The sequence below is a fragment of the Myotis yumanensis genome, unplaced genomic scaffold (assembly GCF_028538775.1).
Source record: "Myotis yumanensis isolate MYYU_CA2020_CCGP unplaced genomic scaffold, mMyoYum1.0.hap1 SCAF_3, whole genome shotgun sequence".
In the NCBI taxonomy this organism is placed as follows: domain Eukaryota; kingdom Metazoa; phylum Chordata; class Mammalia; order Chiroptera; family Vespertilionidae; genus Myotis; species Myotis yumanensis.
Window position 1 is genome coordinate 150,639,978 of NW_027223754.1, and position 19,846 is coordinate 150,659,823.

The 19,846-nt window shown below is 43.3% G+C and overlaps 1 protein-coding gene across 8 annotated transcripts in view; it reads left to right on the forward strand.

Annotated features, from left to right (window-relative positions):
- The window catches only part of GRIP1 (glutamate receptor interacting protein 1), a 663,902-nt gene that overhangs the window by 611,045 nt on the left and 33,011 nt on the right, over positions 1–19,846 (forward strand). For all 8 annotated transcript variants that reach the window (XM_070409780.1, XM_070409777.1, XM_070409778.1 and 5 more), the window contains 4 exons: positions 1,363–1,508; positions 9,537–9,681; positions 12,414–12,553; positions 12,971–13,165. In XM_070409780.1, coding sequence (XP_070265881.1) covers positions 1,363–1,508; positions 9,537–9,681; positions 12,414–12,553; positions 12,971–13,165 — 626 coding nt within the window. The remainder of the gene's footprint in view (positions 1–1,362; positions 1,509–9,536; positions 9,682–12,413; positions 12,554–12,970; positions 13,166–19,846) is intronic.

The following is a 19,846-nucleotide window of genomic DNA, read 5'->3' on the forward strand; positions in this document are numbered from 1 at the left end:
AGTGGGGGGCGTGCCACAGGCAGCCAATCAGTGATTCTCCCTCATCATTGATGTTTCTCTCTCCCTCTCCTTTACTCTCTGAAATCAATAAAAATATATTTTTTAAAAAATAAATAAATGCATAAATCTGTTTTTAAAAAAGGTAGTAAGGACAGTGTGTGAGTGTAGGTGTATATAGGTAGAGGCTCCTCTGTGACAAAGAGACTCATAGGTAAAGTGGATCAAACAAGGCAGCAGTTTGTCTCTCACATAACAGTGGGGAGTGTGGCAGGCCCTGCAGGGCTGGGAAGCAGCTCGCCATCCTCACAACTTGCTCGGTGCTGCAACCTTCTAGCCACAGAAGGGAGGTAGGGGTGGGACCGAGAGAGTCTGGGCTGTGCATCGCTAGGGCGTGATCCCAAAGCAGGAAGGAGAGAAGAGATGCTGGGAAGCAATTAGCAATCTCTGTCGCAGACCCAAAGCATAAAGGATAGTTCTTATCAAAACATAACTTTATTGCCAGCATGGCTCAGTGGTTGAGCATTGGCTTATGAACCAGGAGGTCACAGTTCGATTCCTGGTCAGGGCACATGCCCCCGGCTGGGACCCCAGTGGGAGGCGTGTAGGAGGCAGCAGATCAATGATTCTCTTTCATCATTGATGTTTCTCTCTCTCCCTTCCTCTCTGAAATCAATAAAAATACATTTTTTAAAACAACATAACCTTATTTACAATTATGTGTGTATACATATACACACACACAAACACATATACAATCGTATCATTTTTCTTATTTCATGATGGACCTTATAAACTTTCAGAGACCCGCAGAGGTCCACAGCTAGTAGTAGGCCCTCCGTGGCCACACCTCAGATAGCAAGTGTGGAAGTCACCTTTTCTCCCCACAGTGAGCTCTCCGCGCAGGTGGGAATGGCAGAGGCGCCCGTCTCAGCCCTCCACTCTGTCCCTCCCACCTTGGCTGCCCTTGCTCCCTCCACCCTGTCCTAGCGTCTAGATGGCCAAGGATCCAAAGTGGCACGACAACGTGGAGAAGCATAGGAGGCAGACATTCCCTCCCTTCCTGAGAGCCTTAGAGTTCCTGGGTGAGGCTGACAGTGTTGTCCTGGCTAATAGAAGGCAGCACAAGAAAAAGCTGTTTTTAATACTCTGCTGTTTCTCATCATGGCAACCATCCAAAATAAGACTTACGGAATGGGGGGTGGGAGTGGGGGGGGGGAGTTGTCAATAAAATTCAATTTAAAAGCAGTTGAGGAACCGCTTTTCCTCTAAAGATTACCATCATGCTGCATGATGCTAACGCCTCTGAGACGGCCTGCGTACGTGCTCATCATCGCTCGCGTGTTGCTCTGCATTTGCCAACAGGACCGGAACGCTGGAACTTGGAGATAAATTGCTTGCAATAGACAACATCCGCCTGGACAACTGCTCCATGGAAGACGCCGTTCAGATCCTCCAGCAGTGCGAAGATCTGGTGAAGCTCAAAATCCGCAAAGATGAAGACAATTCAGGTATTGATAGCCTCGCCGTTGGAACTGGTGTCTCTAACTGCCCATCTGCCACAGAGGATATTAGATCTTGATGTTTTACATACAACAGCTGGCTGGTGACATTGCAGCGGAGTTTTACATAGTTAAAAGGGGCTTTAAATTGTGCTTTGAGAGTTTAGTGTCAATTTTAAGTAATGGTGCTTTTAAATGATATAATTAAGATAGTGTCATTATAGAACCATTATTACAACTGTATTTAAGTAATCTTTAAAGATGAAAACTAAATTATCACCCAGTACCACCCTAGTACAATGGAACAAGTCATTTTCAAGTTGATAGTTATATTTCATAATTATAACCATAGTGCATGTTACATTTTTACTTAATTTTATAAACCAGTTATCATTTTACAAACCCTTACTATATTTTTTATTTACTGCCTATAATTTATTTACCATTCTTCTCTTCTTGCTTAGATTGCTTTTAATTGTTTATTATTGTGGATAGTGCAGTCATGGATATCTTTAGGCATAGATATCTTTATTCAGTTGTTCATCCTTTGAATTATTTCATTAGGAAATATCGCTAGAAGATTGCTGAGTCAATTTGAGATGGAAATCTTAGGATTCCTGTTGAGTCTTCTACCATGTTTCTTTCTAAAAGGGCTGTATCCATTTTTAGTGCTTCCAGCAATATATGAATCCACTGGAGCAGTGCTTCTCAAACCTTAGTGGGCCTCAGGATCGCCTAAAGAGCTTGTCTTAAAAAAAAGAAATGAACAAACAAGTCCCAGCTAGGTGGGTGGCTCAGTTAGTTGGAGTGTTGTCCCGTACACCAAAGTGGTTGTGGGTTCAATCCCCAGTTAGGTTGTGTACCAAAGGCAACTGATCTCTCTCTCTCTCTCCTTTCCTCTCTAAAAAATAAAAATTCAATAACATATCCTCAGGTAAAGATTTTTTTAAAAAGCAACAAACAAACTCATAAAGAACTTTTTTGTGGTTACTAGATAGGAGAGAGGTTGGGGGATGGGGGAAAAGGGGGGAAAAGATTTAGAAGTACAAATTGGTAGCTACAAAGTAGTCTGGGGATGTAAAGTACAGCATAGGGAATATAGTCAATAATGCTATACTAACTCTGTATGGTGCCAGATGGGTACTAGAATTATCAGAATAATTGTTTCATAAGTTACATAAATGTCTAATCACTATGTTGTATAACTGAAACTAATATAATATTGTATGTCAACTGTAATAGGAAAATAAAAAATTATTTTTTTAAAGAAACACAGTTCTTGGGCATTGCTCCCAAATTGGGCCCTGAGATTCTGCATTTCCAGCAAACTTCCTCATTATGCTGCTATGGTCCAAGGGCCACACTCTGAGTAGCCCTGCAGTAGAAGCCCTTTTATCTAATTATGATAAGAACCAGAGCTTATTGAGAAAAGTCCATTAATTGAAAGAGTCAGCAAAATGTGGGGAATTATGGAAAATATATCTATATATATAAAAGCCTAAGTGGCTGAACGACCAAACGACAGAATGACCAGTTGACTGGTCGCTATGACGTGCACTGACCACCAGGGGCAGGTGCTCAACACAGGAGCTGCCCCCTGGTGGTCAGTATGCTCCCCCAGCCAACCTCCCGCAACCATTCCCCCCCACTGTCTGGTCCCGGTTGGCCCTGATCGGGGCCAGAGAGCCAATCTCCAGCAGCCCCTCCCCATCTCCCCTGCTGGCCAACCTCCCGTGGTCTTTCCCCTGTCAACCTCCCGCCACCCCAGTCAGCCCCGATGGCTGACCAGGCCAAGGGACCCCACCCATGCATGAATTTGTGCACCGGGCCTCTAGTATATCCATAATATAAATGTTTAATTTAAAATTTTGCCAGTCTTACCAGTGAAGTCAAGGCCTTTCCTAAGAATATTCTGCAGATTATAGTTACATGTCTTGTTGCTTGTTTGTTTGCCCAAACTATACCCATGATAATCGATTTATGATTTCCACTTTTAGATTTTTTTTGTTCATTTGTTTTAATATGGTGAGAATTTTAAAAATTCAACGCAATCAGAATGCTTGCTCCATCTAGATTTTTATTTTCCCAAATGTTTTTGAGTTTTTCCTCTATATAATTAATAGTATATGTTTATGTTTGCTTAATGAGCCCCTTTTATAGAATCTTTCCAAAGCATTTGATTTTATTTTCACAGAACCACTATACTCATATTTTATACATTATGTAAGATTCATTAAATTACATAGTTACAATAACAAGTAAAACTGGGATAAAACAGGCTTGGGGATAAATGTAATTGACTCTAAAATTTCAAAATTACAACTCAAGAGGTAGCAGGAGCAGAAGTACATGGGGCACTAGAGAGGGAGACCCAGTAATCCGCAGCAGTCCATGGCATCCGTCAGGAACCTCGTGGAGAATGCGGAGCCACAAGTAGTCTAGTCAATTGGGTGATTGGAGCTTGGTTAAGAGAGCTTCTACTGTTTCTAATTTCATCCAAACCAATAATGAGTTATTATGCCAGTTCTGGAGTCACCTGTAATGAAACCATAGACCTAGAGTTCATGGTTATGTCAGGCAATGTGTTGCCGATTCCTACTCAAAGTCAAAACAAATTGGTAGTTACAGCCAATTTGCACAGCTGGTAAGGATGATTCTGTCCAAATATATAACCAACATTTTAAAATATGCATAGGTTTCTACTCGTTATTTCCCAAGCAACTGATTTTTTGTGCCAACATTTGCATTCCTCTCCTTACAAGCATGCTTCGATTGCACTTTCCTTTTGGAGGGATAAAGCCTCCAGCAGCACTCGGTTCTGTCCTAGAGAAGAGGCAAAGCCCCGTGGAGAACCCCACTTTGCACGATTTGCCAAGCGAAGCAGGTCTCAGCTACCTTCCTTGCAGAGCGAAAAAGCCAAGACAGAGGAATATACAGGAGAGTGAGGCCATAGTATTTGGTCAGTATTTGGAGCTCCCGGTTGGCGATGCCCCAGTTCCAAAGCCAGGCTGAGCAGGCACATTGGGAGGAGTTTCAGAAACATGAATCGTTGCTTTCCTTCAGCTCATTTTCCCCCTTTAGACCTTTCCCGCTATAATCTCTATACCTAACATGATGATTATTAGGATATGCTTATTGAGCATATTTTCCAGCTTCACTGGTTTCATTGCTCTGCCTTGCCCCTTACCCAGGGAGATGGCAGAACTATTCTCAAACATTAAGTCTTTGTTTTTCATTCAGTCACGCAATTTATTTAGTGTCTATGAGGTGGAATCTACTGTGCCAGGGACTGCCAATTAGATTAAAAAGGACACAGTCCCTGCCTGCCCTTACATCAGTCACCGCCTTATAAGAGAAACAGAAGAAAATCAATAATTAACAACATGATGCATGTTCTAAGGGTGTGCAGAAAATGTTAGCCCTGATGCCTGGAGAGCTCAAGGAATACTTCGAACAACCTCTATCTTGACATGGTCTGGGAGGTATTGTTAGAATCAACCAGAGGAAGAGTATGAACCAAGCAGGAGGCCAGAGAGCATAGCACATCTTAGTACCAGACGTGGCTGAAGCAAAAACGATGCGTAAGGACTCGGCAGTAGGAGAGGAGAAACCTCTCCTGAAGCCAATCATCATGGTCCTTCTAAACCATGTTAAGACATTTGAACTTACCCCAGAAGCCAGTGGGGAGGGCTTATTGCAGGAGAGTGAGGCCATAGTGTTTGGTCAGTGACCACCAGTTGCAATCATTTACTAGAATATTGAATGAGACATTTGAGAGCGTCTAAATTAACTGTTTCTAGTCCTTTCTGGGAGAAGCTGAAGAAGAAAATGAATAAGAACACTAGATTGGCCCTAGCTGGTTTGACTCACTGGATAGAGCGTCTGCCTGGGGACTGGAGGGTCCCAGATTCGATTCCGGTCAAGGGCATGTACCTTGGATGCAGGCACATCCCCAGTAGGGGGTGGGCAGGAGTCAGAAAATCGATGCTTCTCTCTCATTGATGTTTCTAACTCTCTATCCCTCTCCCTTCTTCTCTGTAAAAAAATCAATAAAATTAAAAAAAAAAACACAAAACACTAGATTGGCTTCCCAACTGACACACTGGGAAACGGGAAATTAACTTCTCTGAGCATCAGTTTCCTCATCTGTAAATGTCCATTTACTGCCTACTTCGCCTGGCTGTCTTAGGATCAAAGGAGGTAATAAATTGAAGTGCTCAGCAATAATGTTTGGCACTTAATAAGGCCCAATGAATGCTAATGATCAACAGTCATTATTAGGGTGTTACTAAAGCTAATTTTAGCTTCATTTTACAATGGCTCGATCTTTGGAACACTTGATTATAGGCATTTCCCTCCCTCTATATTCAAGACCATTCTGCCTTCAGGAGCCTTTGCACTTGTTTTCTTTCATTACCACAGAAACATAAATAATTAAGTAGAGCCAAACCATTCCTGCCTGGGTCCCAGGCTCCAAACAATGGCTGTTACCCAATCCCCAGGTCCCCAAAGATGCAAGTAACCCTCTTGAAATAAAATCTATTGCTTTGCCTTGGTTGCATCTAGATTTGCTATAAACAGATGGGAGAGTTTGGTGATCTGAGAAGGAACCTTGAAGCAAAACAGTAGAGAATTTGGAGGAACTGTAGGAAGAGGTAAATGGAGGCTTCCAAATCTGTCTCCAATCATTTCTAGGGGTCTGCAGAGACCACACGACAGTAAGGAAGCTGTTCTAAATGGTTCATTTACTCAGGCTGCCCTCCTCCAAGAAAGGTGGCCATACTCTGAAATGCATCCCATCACTTTTAGTTTAAAATGAACTCTGATTGACCTGTACAGTTAGGCATTCCGAAGGCTCTCTCCCAAATCCAAGCCTCCTATTCGGCCACAGGAGCAGCTGCTGTTATGGATTCACGCCAGAGAGCGCTCATTCTGTTAAACAGGAGGCACTCGAGAAGCCCAAAAACAACGTTGCTGATAATTAATGCTGCAATTCCGCATCTGTTCCGTGGTCCCATTCATTTTCTTAACTAGAGCCAAGCAGAACAAACAAGGAGGCTGGCCCCCTGTCATGTCTTTCACTAATAGTTGTGAGCCTTCTGCTGTGATGTAAAAGCTGCTTATAATATCATTAACATCTGGTTAGGCTCCCGTAGCAGCTTACTGGTGATCCTGCATTTTTCCCTTTCAGAACGTTTCTGTTCCTCAAACCCTCCAGTTGCTGCTTTCTACGCTGGAGCAGCCTGGAGGAGAGAGTGACTTGGAGGGCTTCCACCTCCAAAATGGCCTGAGCATCACGGGCATTCTTGCCAGCTCCTCAGCTGCAGAGCCGTGCACGTGCCAGTTGAGCGCCAGCCCTAGGCGGCAGATGGGCCTGGATGTGCAGCCTGGTGCTGGCGCAGCCACTCTCGGGACTGTGAGGGGAGGGTGCTCCAGGCCTGCTGGTCCCCACAGAGGCAGCCCCGGTCTTACCCTCACACTTGGAAGGAGCCAGGTTGGGTGTACATCACTTTGGCAAAGGAAAGTAGGCCTTGGAGTAGCTGGGAGGGTGGCTCCCAGAGCTCTCTTCCCTCGGAGCTGGGGACATGAACATTCATTCATCTTCACTCACCTGTTCAGGCATCTACTGCAGCAGCCTTGGGGCCCTAGATCTAGGCTCTGGGGATACGAAGATGAAAATCTTGTTTTCAAGGTGATCTTATTCTAATGGAAGAGACAAGGAGAGAGATAACTAAACACCTAGTGAACAGGACTGGCTAGAGCGTGCCTTCTCGGTGGGTGGGGGCAAAAATTGGTTCTCAGAGAGTAAGGAACCGGAGATGTTACATCACAGTGGTAAGTGGCCCTCCACAGCTCAGCCCTACCTGAGTGAATCTTAGCCCTTCCTATTTCTCTCGTTAGGAAGAATTTTAATTTAATTTCTCTCCTCGTCGCGGGGCAGAGGCAAGAATTAAAATGAAAAGGTGAGAAGCACTAGAAGAATGCACAGGAGTGTGGGGTCTCCCAGGAAAGGCCTGGAGCTCCTGCGGGGGAGCCGGGAAGCGCTCCTGAAAGACAAGACATCTGCGCCCAGTGCTGAGGCCCCAGTAGGAATTCTCCAGGAGAGAAAGGTGTTTGTGCCCAGGGAGTGGCATGTGCAAGGTTAAAGACCTCAGGGAAGTGCTTTTACAGAAACTGCGTTGAGGAAGAATGTAGGAGACTGGGCTGGGATGGGAGGGGGGTCGCCCTCTGGAGACATGGCGGCCCCAGCTCAGCTCGAGCAAAGAAAGGGGTGGTATTTTATTCTTAAGGAATTGGGGAACCAATGAAAGCATCAAGTAAGAGGGTGACATTCAGATTTATGCCTTTGAAATATTCCAGGAAGAACGGAAAGGGAATTATAGGCTGGCAGCACCGGTGAAAATCAATGCGAGGGAGAGGGACAAAGGCTGGGTCCCTATCAGGAAAACATGTGGAAGAAACCACTGTTATGAAACCCGGGGCAGAGCTGAGATGTCTGCCTCCTCTAGCGCAGGTGGCAGCCGGATGCGCTGGGACCTCGCCTGGTGGGCAAATGGGCCGCCACCACAGCCTATGAAGATGAGCAAACCAAACTAATTAATGTCAGTTTACTCAAGACATCACAGAGTTTTCTGAGGGAATTAATGTTTTTATTAAATTAAATATTATTAAATTAAATATTTATTATTACAAATGTATTAAATATCATTTAATAAAATAACATTTTATTACATTTTAAATGTTATTATATAAACTTCAAATATTTAAAAATAGAGAAAAATGGTGCCATAAACCATCATACGTCCCCTAGCATTAACAGTTGGTAACTTATGATCAATCTTGCTGGTCTATACTCCCGCCCTAATTTAAGACTTCTAAGATATATAATTAAATATCACAGTTTAAAATATTGGCAAAAAATTTTAATATCATTAAATATTCACTTAATGTTTCCATTTTGCCTGATTTTCATATCCATGGATAGATACAGACAGATAGGTAGATATGTGACTGCGTTAATGCTTCACCATGACACAGTCTGACTGTAAACGCTGACTGTTTTGTTAAAGTCGCTTCCAGACCATTTCGTTGCGTCCTTGGGTACAGAAATGAAACAGCTCCTTAACCAGGCACAGCGCCCTGAGGCCCAAGGAATAAAACAAGAAATGCTCAAAATCTTTACCATGCCACCAGCAAATACGAAACAGGTTTTGTATTTGCAAGCCTGACACAGTCAAACACCCACAGGTGCTGAAGTCACCTCAAGACGTCTTTCAGACCGAGGCTTGAGGCAGACCCGTTCACAGATGTCTTCCCTTGTGCTAATGTAAAACAGCCAAAATAAATGTATGACAGTGTGACACCGGGTGTATGCTACCGAAACATAACCTACACGGCCTTTGATTCAAAAACAGAAGAGAGGTAATCATTCAAACCTGTTTTCATATCCACGAGTTCATCAACAGGATGTACGTTGTAAGACACAGTCGGTGGGATGATATGTAAGGGATTCTAGATTTCCAGGCCAACCAACCTCTCCAAGCCCCACTTAACCATGCACGTAAGTTAAAGCTTGCTCCAACCCTGAGTAAAATCGGCTTTTCTGTGTTGAAAGTTAGCTGGCTGTAAAGCCTGAAAATAGGAATTGCGTGGCCTGATCTCTTTGTCACTGCACGACTCTCTCCTCCCTAATTGCCTCCTCAGCCGTGTGTTCCTTCCGCTGGTGTCGATGGCACACTCACAAAATGCTGGGCCAGCGCCGTGCGAGGCATGGGCACGCGGGCAGGGCCTGCAGGTCCCCTGGTGGCTCTCTCCAGGTTTAAAGCATAAGTCATTAGGATGTTCCCTGTTAGAATGTGATATCCTACGAAGGAAATGCTGCTTCTCCAAATAATTATTTTCTGCGACATAACGTGCTGGTGCCGATGTTCTGAATTTCTTATTTTATGTCTGAATATATTTGTCATATTACTTTGCTTTTTTTGTTGTTGTTTTTTTTCTAAGAAACCAATTATGACTCCTTGCCATTTATTGCAGATGAGCAAGAAAGTTCCGGGGCAATTATTTACACCGTGGAGCTGAAGCGCTACGGGGGGCCCCTCGGCATCACAATTTCAGGAACTGAAGAGCCATTCGATCCTATAATCATTTCAAGCCTCACTAAAGGGGGATTAGCTGAGAGGTACAATTTGAAGGCACTGCTCCAGTTACCTGGGTCCGAGATGGGTTTCCTTCCTCACAGCCGCATACACACGTGCTCCCCTCCCCTGCGTGGGTTTTCTGTGGGCTTGTTCAAAGATCGATTGTAGAGCTTTGAGAGTTCTTGGGCATTGCTCCGACCTGACTCGGAGGGGCATCTAACTGACGGTGAAAGGTGCCAGGGGCTTAGCATTGATATTAGTCTCTAGAAATGTATAAACGGACCACAATTGACTGGAGGTAGATTTATATCCTGTCCATTTTGAGAGAAGGAGGCTGAAGTTCAGGGAGGTTAAGAGGCTTGTCCAACTCAATTCAGCAAACGTCCGCTGAGCCTCTCCCCTGACAGGCATGGCCTCCGCTGCTGTTTTTCAGGAGAGGATGGCACAGGCTGTATCCTCAAAGATTTCGGGAAGCAGAGTGCAGCATCTTAATGATATCTTGCAATTTGGAATGTTCCCTTGGCAATTTGTTTCCATGAGCACGCATCCCAACCCCCTGCTAAACTGCATCTTTCTGAGACCTGTTGTGGGGGGATGGTCCAGGCATCACAGCCAGATCTGGCCTCCTGTAACCCGGCTCCGGAACACACGCACATCATTCATGCTGCCACTGGAGGACAACAGAATAGAGACGTAGCAATGCAGAGCTGTGGAGCTGCAAGGAACCTTAGAAATCATCTCATCCAACATTTACATCTGTCAGTCGAGGGCCCTGAGGCCGCTCAAACGGATCACCCTGTTAGAATTTCATAACCTGATATTAACAGAGACACCTGTAACATGGTATTCTTCAGGCATCCTCCCGTTCTAGGTATCTCTGTTAGGGAGCAAACGAGAAAAGATTACTGTTTATCTGCTTTAGCAAGCTACTGGTCAAGTGTTGTATGGCTTACAACACAGATCTTTCATAATCTGGAGATTCCTCATGAGAGAATGAAGTGATTTTTTTTTCAGGGGGAAGAATTCTTTGAGAGTTGATGCATTGGTGGACTTGTTAAGCAGCACCACCCCCCCCCCCCCCCAGCCTGCACAACCCAGTGTCTCCTTTGCTGCCCATCACAGCTGCCCACTGCCCCAGAGCCAGCTGTGGTCAAAGCGCTCAGTCACAAGCAGCCCTGGGCGCTGGGATGATCCCTTCCCTCGCTTCAGTTAGTGAGCAGGGCACAGGAGGCCAGCGCATGGATTTCCTCTCTGCAGCCTTGAGCACAGAGAGATCTGGGTTTTTCCACTATCCCTGAGCTTCCTGCTGTGAGTCTACTCCTTCCCCACCCAGTGCTCCCAAGCTAAGCTAGATATGCTAAGCGTGAGAATTATACATTCCAACCTGCGAGCTCAGAATTGGGTGAGCATGGGAAGAGAAGAAGAAAGGCCATCAGTTTATTAGTTTATTGATCAATAAATTAGTTTTTTATTTCCACATTTCAAATAGTGTGCTATACCCTATACATACAGTTTCCTATTCAATCTTTAGGGCTTCCCAGTAAGATGATTACCCCCATTGTAGTGATGAGGAAACTGACACCCAGAGATTAACATAGGGTCCCGAGGTCCCACAGCTGGTGGTGGCAGAGTTGGATTCAAACCTAGCCCCACAGTCATGTGCTACATAACGATGACCACACGTACACAGTGGTCTCACATGATTATGACAGAGCTGAAAAGTTCCTATACCCAACGACATCAAAGCTGTCCAAATGTGATATCACAACGCATTGCTCACGTGTTTGTGATGACACCGGTGTAAACAAATCTGCACAGCCAATCTTATAAAAGTATAGCACAAACAGTTATGCACAGTACATAATACTTGATAATTACTGACTGTGCTACTGGTTTATGTGTTTAGTATACTATGCTTTTTGTTGTTATTTTAGAGTGTACTTATTCTACTTATATAAAAATGTTTGTTGTAAAACAATACATTGAGTTATGCTGGCAGCATCCTCATACATCTCGTATTCACTGAGTCTCTTGGTTGCATCATTTTCTCTTGGCCTTGATTTGATTTTGAGTTGTTTTGTACAGTAACATGCTGTGCAAGCTTGTAGTCTAGGAGCAATAGGCTGTACCATACAGCCTAGGTGTGTGGTAGGCTACACCATCTAGGTTCGTGTTAGGTACACTCTATGATGTTACCAAGACAAGGAAATCGCCTAACGACACATTTCTCAGGACGTGTTTCCATTTGTTATGGGTGCATGACTGTATAGCCATTGATTCCCAAGATCAGCCTTTTTCGTTTCCTTGGAATCACCAGCAGGGGGGCCCAGCCACACCAGCGTCCGGGGTGTGTCCCCATCTCTCTGATCCTCACTTCTGGTGAGCTGGGAGAATGAGTATGTTCAACATTTTTAAATCTGTAGGAAGAAGGAATGCCCGTGCTAAACATAGCTACATTCATTGTCCAATCTTGTTCGTTTCCTTGGGATTTTTAAGAGGGTTACCAAATGACTCTGCTTTCTTGGAATTAAAAAGCATACAAGTTCACTTTAACTACTAATTAAAACAATTTTTCTAATTTTATTTGAAACTAAAAAGTAATTCACAACAGATGCAGTTGTCTTGTAACGTTGCCCAGGAGAAAGCTAGACCTGGTTTCTAGAGACCCTTGCCAAGTCTTTATTATTATGAATACATAAAGTATGGCCGGGAATCTATATTGAGTATCACACAGGGATTATTTCTATTTTCCTGTTGCTCCTCGGTGTTCCAGAACCGGCGCGATCCACATCGGAGACCGGATCCTGGCCATCAACAGCAGCAGCTTGAAAGGGAAGCCCCTGAGTGAGGCCATCCACTTGCTACAAATGGCGGGAGAGACTGTCACCTTGAAAATTAAGAAACAGACAGATGGTGAGTGGGTTCAGAGCCACAGTTAAGAATTTCCAGTGCATTTCCTTCCCCAAAAGAATGGACAAATGTCTCTGTGTGCATTTCTAGGAAAATGACTCTCTAGCCAGGGAATGTTTATCTTTTTATTTAAATTTATATGGCCCCGGCTGGTGTAGCTCAGTTGATTGGGTGTCGTCCATGCACCAAATGGTTGCTGGTTGGATTCCTGGTCAGAGCACATGCCCAGATTGTGGGCTCAATCCCCAGTAGGGGGCGTATAGGAGGCAACCAATTGATGATTCTCTCTCATCATTGATGTTTCTATCTCTCTCTCCCTCTCCCTTCCTCTCTGTGAAATCAATAAAAATAATTTTAAAAGGCAATAAAAAATGTTTTTCAATTTACCCTGATACTTAAACTTCTTTCCTGTCTTTAAAGCTCAGTCAGCATCAAGTCCCAAGAAATTCCCCATTCCCAGCCACTTGGGTGACCTGGGAGACATGGAGGAGGACTCCTCGCCAGCACAGAAGCCGGGCAAACTCTCCGACATGTACCCGTCCACCGTGCCCAGTGTGGACAGTGCTGTGGACTCGTGGGATGGCTCTGGAATCGATGCCGGCTACGGGAATCAAGGTATGTCCTGGGCCTGAGGAAAGAGGCAGTGTCATTGTTTAAGCCCATGTTTCTCAAGGGTCCACCTTCTGCCCCACGAAAAGAACACCTTTCACTTATGTCTGCGTCAATGTAACCATATTGAACACACGGCTATAGTGTCCCCGCATTTCCTCCTCCTTAATGCTGGTAAGTCATGAACATTTATCAAACACTAACAGGCCCCTCATTAGACCCACTGAGGTTCAAGTGTTCCATCCGGAGCATGTCCTTCCTGCATCAATTAATTATGAGGGTAACCCTGAAACAGAATGGTTCACTGAAGATAGCCCCATGGTTTTACCTCGTCGGCAAAGATGGATTGGGGTGCTGACAAGGAGCATGAGAGATTAGCCAATGATCTATTTATTCCTGCCTCCTCTGACTTTTAAAAACAACTTGTAGGGGTTTCCCCAAATACTCATTATTAGAGAGTTGTAATCATAACATATAAAAATATTTAATAGAGTTCTCTTCGCAGACATCAGCATGTGAACAAGTATAACCTACATTAAAAGTTAAAACTCACGAACAGAAAGTAAACACAGAATGTGTTAGACTGAATATAGAATATGAATTAAAAAGCTTCTTTTAAAAATCTGTTTCCCTCCCAATGGTACATAGCATCAAAAGAGAAGTGTACAAAAAATTCTTTGTACTTCATCTTATCTGAGGCTTACCTTCTCTGTGCTGCCTTGTATAAATTTCAGCTCTGAATCCCCTTTCTGCTTTGGGTGTCCGTCAGCCAGAGGATGAAATAGATGAACAGTTCTAGAACACACGTTTGGGTGTGAGGGTTGCTGTGTAATTTGGTTAACCTTTTAAGAGTGCTTACATCCAGTTTGCTCTCTCCCTGGTTTTCTTCTCTCCACTTGTCTTTGCCTGTGTCACTCTCGGCTAAGTCCCTTGGAGAAAAAGGAAAATAAATATTTTAGAGCTCTCAAGTCGTTGCTTATTAGAGATGATATTAGAGTTTCGTGGGAAAAAAATTTTGATCACCCCAAAATAGATTTGGGAATTTATGTGTCTGACAGTTAATTTTTCTAAGTCGTAATGCTTTGTAACAAGTAAGCTATGCCACCAAAACAGGTATTCTCCTTGTCTGAGAGTTCGTGGGCCACCAGAGGTCACTCTGACAAAGAGCAGAAGCCAAGTTGTGTCAGCGTGGACTCTGAGGTTGATTTATTACTGTGCTTGTTTGTTGACAACTTATTAATGTGGAGACTATTTTGTTACACCAAATGTTGTGAGCATGCTACTGACTTTAATGAATTCCACCCCACAAGGTGGGTGTGTAATAATTCAGCTACCCCGTCCCTTTATACCAGGGGTCCTCAAACTACGGCCCACGGGCCACATACAAATACAAATATTGTATTTGTTCCCATTTTGTTTTTTTATTTCAAAATAAGATATGTGCAGAGTGCATAGGAATTTGTTTATAGTTTTTTTTAAACTATAGTCCGGCCCTCCAACGGTCTGAGGGACAGTGAACTGGCCCCCTGTTTAAAAAGTTTGAGAACCCCTGCTTTACACCATAGGATCAGTACCAGGAGCAGCATACTCAATAGAGGGCCTTCGCCTCATTAGTGAAAAAAGAAGAATCATTTATTATTTACAAAGCACTTTGAACATTTGAAATCCTAGACAGGGAATAGTAGTCACAATACTATTAAATTTGGCATTTATCAATTAGAAATCTTTATGAGGTTGAAGAGAGATTAGAGATAAGTAGAGAAAGTGGCAATCAGAACAGAATTGAAGTCTTACAAGGTGATGAGAAAATAGTCACAAGACCTTATATCTGTAAAGCACTTTAGTGTTTACAAAGCACTTTCACAAAATGATTCCCATCATGAACATAGAAGTCAAAAGGCTCATTGCTCACAGGATTTCAGTGTTGGGAGAGAATGTAGAAGTCAGCTCTCTGACATCGAGTGCAGCCTGGGTGCATGGCCAGCCTCGCTGCAGGATCACACTGCCTGGGCTGGGGCTGGAGCACCCCAGAGACAGGGGCTCCCTCACTGCTCTCCCTTCTCCACGAACGTAGCTCTGTCTCCGAGTCCTCAGCTGCATTGAGCGAAAATCCGATCAGTGCTAGTTCTGCCCTCGAGGTCATTCGGAGCTAGACAAAGCCTCTTCCACTTGACAGCCCTTCAGATTCCCAAAGCCAGCTATCATGCCTCTTTCCAGTCTTTCCTTCTCTAAGCAAAATAGCCCCAGTTTCTCTAACTGTTCCTTGAGCAGCTTACTTCTGAGTATCTTTATCATCCTGGGGGCCTCTCTTCTGAACATGTTCAAATTTGACTCCATTCTTATTAAAGTGTAGCACTCAGAAAGGAAGTCAGGCAATCATCGGACAGCCCGGAGCAGTTCAAGGCTTTCACCTTTATCGCTGAAGACTGTAGAACCTATCAGTGCAGCCTCACTCGATTTAAGAATTTTGATGGTCACATCCCATCTGTCACTCATTTTGAGCTTACTCTTTATCAAGAACTCAAAGTCTGTGGTTTTTTTCCCCCTTTACTTCTGATATTGGGTTAACCCATGGTCGGCAAACCGAGGCTCGCGAGCCACATGCGGCTCTTTGGCCCCTTGATTGTGGCTCTTCCACAAAATACCACGTGCGGGCACGCACGTACAGTGCAATTGAAACTTCGTGGCCCATGCGTAGAAGTCGGTATTTTGTGGAAAAGCCGGTATTTTGTGGAAGAGCCACACTCAAGGGGCCAAAGAGCTGCATGTGGCTCGTGAGCCACTGTTTGCCGAGCCGCAGTTTGCCGACCACTGGATTAACTTTTCTAAAGCAAGGCATGGAACCATCCTTTTTCCTCGGTTAACTATCATGTTGTGAGATGTAGATTGTCTCTCCCGCCTGTCCCTCTGGCCTCTCAGCTGCTCTACCATTTCCTAGGAAGACTGCACATTCTCACTGCACCTGTAAGTCTACAGTAGTTGCCCCATTTCCAATAGGATGTTGCACCTCCGTTGATTCCTGTATCTCTGCAGCTACATTCCTTATTGTTACCTGCTTTTGTCCAAAATGTCAAGCTTGCCCCATTCATGGCTGGCACAGCGTAAGGTCAGTATAGGGGGCATACAATGTTGGGCAAAGGAGATGCAGTCCTTGTTCTCATGGAAAAGGTTACCCAGCTGAAGGGCCAGACAATTAACCAACCAACAGTGCAAAGCATTACGTAGCCAATGAAAAGGGGGAAAGGATGGAGTAATCAAAGCTGGTAGAGAAAGAAGGAGTGTGTTCAAGGAAGTCTCACAATGGATGACTCTCGATTCTAGAGTGTAGCTAGGATGCAAACTTTTTCTAGTCGGCCTCTGGGTCAGCTTCTTCCAGTCCCCATGCTCTATATTCATGCCCTTCTGCCTTATCAAAATCATACGCTTTTGTCCCCCTTGTCTTATTGATCCCTCCTAACTCTGAGAAAACCTTAGGGTTGCTTTCTTTGGATTTAGCAAAGGTCAGTCAATACAAGAGGAGATTTGTTGGTGCCTGGACTCTGTCATTCTCATAGACATGAGGGTCTTGTGATGTCTGTAATTCTTGACTCTCAACTCAGGTAGTTACATTTCTGCCTTATCATATCTTTAGGTATTTCTCTCTTCTGAGTTCCTTTTTTCAGCTTTATTGATGTAAAATTGACAAGATTGCATATATTTTAAATGTGCAATGTGGTGATTTTACATATATATATATATATATATATATATATATATATATAGTGAAATGATTACCACCATCGAGTTGATTGGCATATCCATTACCTCACATAGTTACCATTTGTGTGTGTGTGTGTGTGTGTGTGTGTGTGTGTGTGTGTGGTGAGAATACTTAACATCGACTTTCTCAGCAAATTTAAAGAATATTACAAAATAGTATCATTAACTATAGTCGCCATGCTGTATATTAAATCCCCAGAATTTATTCATCTTATCCTTAGACCTACATCTCTCTATCTCTCTATTTCTCCCCTTCCCCAGCCCCAGGCAGCCACATTCTCCTCTGTGTTCCTATGAGTTTTACTTCTTTTTTTTTTAATCCATTCATCTGACAAACACTTAGGTTGTTTCCATATCTTGGCTATTATGAATAATGCTACAATGACATGGGAGTGAATAGATTTTTTTTCAAGATACCAATTTCATTTATTTTGGATATATACTCAGAAGTAGGATTGCTGAACCCTCTAGAGGTCATTTTTATCATTTGTATTCTCTCGGGGGAAAAATTGTTTTATCCTGGTTTTCATATGTATTTGCATACAATGAAGTAATCTCTTGTTTATTTTTATATTCTAGGTTTCTAGAATTATATCCTCAATATTGTTCCATATTTGGTGTATTTATGTTTTTTTCACTCTGATTATATTGGTAATGGTTTGTTTTTATTTAGTATTTTCCCCCAAAGAACTGACTCTTGCATTTACTTATTAGTTCCACTCTGATTTTTTAAAATAAATTTTTGCTTTTAATTTGATTAACTTTATTGTGTTCTTCTTAGAGTTTTTTTCTGTTTATGACTTGAATTGGGTGCATTATTCATTTGTTTCCATGCTTCCTTGTAGTTCTCATCTCATAAAGATGGTGATGACTAGTAATAGACACCAACATGTACAGCCAGAGATCCGACTATCCTTTAATGTGGTTAGGGGACACGACATGGTCCGCACAGAGAGTAGCACAGACCCAGACACTCAGCAGTATTTTCCCCATGTGGGGGGACGGGGGGACTTTTTTTCCCTCTTCCACTTCTTTTCTGGGCTCTACAAGCTTATGTTTCACTCCTACTATTGCCTTGTTTTGCCCAGTTTTCCTGGCCCTCTTATATCACTGCTTTGATCTCTTAGAGAGATGATGGTTTCAGTTTGTAATTTTTAAATTTTGAGATGATATATTTGGTTATATTTACCATTTGCTCTATGGCAGCCATTTTCTCATGAGTATCCTTCATCTGCTATTGCTCTCTCTCTCTCTCTCTCTCTCTCTCATCAACTTGGTATACCAATTTTTTTTTTTTAATTATTGCTCATCTTTGAATGAGATGATTTCCTACTGATTTGGAAATTTGCAAGAGGTTTTGAGACAGAAGTGCCCAAGCTGTGCTCCAGGCTAGAAAAACTTACCCTGTTCCCAGTATCTGTGATGAGTGCATTCATCCTCAGCCAGAGACATCGGCAACTGCAGACAGCCAGCAATGCAGAAGCCCTCTGCTAGCCCGCCTCACCAATAGCTGGCTTCCTGCAGCCTCTGGCACATCTGTAGGTGTTGTCTTTCAGCCCAGCTCCCCAGCTTTTCCCTAGTGTCATGGCACTGCCTGCCGCCAGTCTGTGCCGTCCTTAGAGCTCCCAACAAAGCATTGTGGTTTTGCTTCGTTTGGTCCCTGATTTGGAGGACTGACCACAAGTGTCTCCTCTTGGCTTCTTAACAGAACCCCCCATGCCCTGTTTGACTTTCACAGAATTTGGTAACATCTCTGGTGTATAATGGTTTGAGATTCTAGTTTTTCCAAAGATTGAGTTCACATTCTATTTTTTTTTCCATCCCTTTCTGATTTGAGGTGATTTCTGAGAGAAGGGAGAGCAGCTCTGCCATTTTCAAACCACAGTCTCATCCAAACACCTTACAGTTCTTGGCAGGAACAATTACAAGTAGTTATACAAACATATGATTTGATTTTTCTCATTTTTAACAAAATTGGGTCTTTAGGAAACAATTTGGCAGGGAATTATCTGACTTGCTTTGCTAGACGAAAATTGGCTCCAAAAATGAAGCAACGGCAGGAGCTACAGTCCTGAATTATAGAGCTGAAGATTGAATTCCAAAACCATTCTCCAATTTCAAACCTTATGAACATGAGTCTTTGTTTAGTTCACTTTTCTAAAGTAATACTGAGTGATAATTAAAAGCTAAATGGAAGATATTAATCTGCACAACACTGTGGTACTGAAAAACAATTGCCTAATATTGGAGTGTCAGAATTTTACAAATATCTGAGGGATGGTTATCCTAAAAATAAGTGTCATTACCAGGAGTCCATCAACTTTCAGAAGTACCTACATTTGTGAAGACCTATTTTCCATTAAGCAAATGAATAAAACTTAACATTACTTTCAGTGAAAGGAATCTAGACTGAATCTCTGACCTTGTATTAATGTGCTTGGGCTGCTATAACAGAATACCACAGACTGAGTGGCATGCGCAGGAGGCAACCAATCGATGTGTCTCTCTCACATCGATGTTTCTCTCTCTCTCTCTCTCTCTCTCTCTCTCTCTCTCTCTCTCTTCCTCCTTCCTTCCTCCCTCCCTTCCACTCTCTCTAAAAACCAATGGAAAAAATATCCTCAGGTGAGGATTAACAACAACAACAAAAATATATGTCAGCTGGGCTGGTTTCTCCTGAGGCGTCTCTCTCCTTGGTTTGCAAATGGCCATCTTCTCATTGGTCCTCACATGGCCTTTCTTCTGTGTGTGTGCATCCCTGGTGTGCACGTGTCTACATTTCTTCTTCTTATAAGGACACCAATCAGATTGGACTATGGCCCCACCCTTATGACCTCATTTAACTTAATTGTCTTTTTAAAGGCTCTGTCTGCAAATATAGTCACATTGGGAGTGAGGGCTTCAACAAATGAATTTTGGAGGGATACA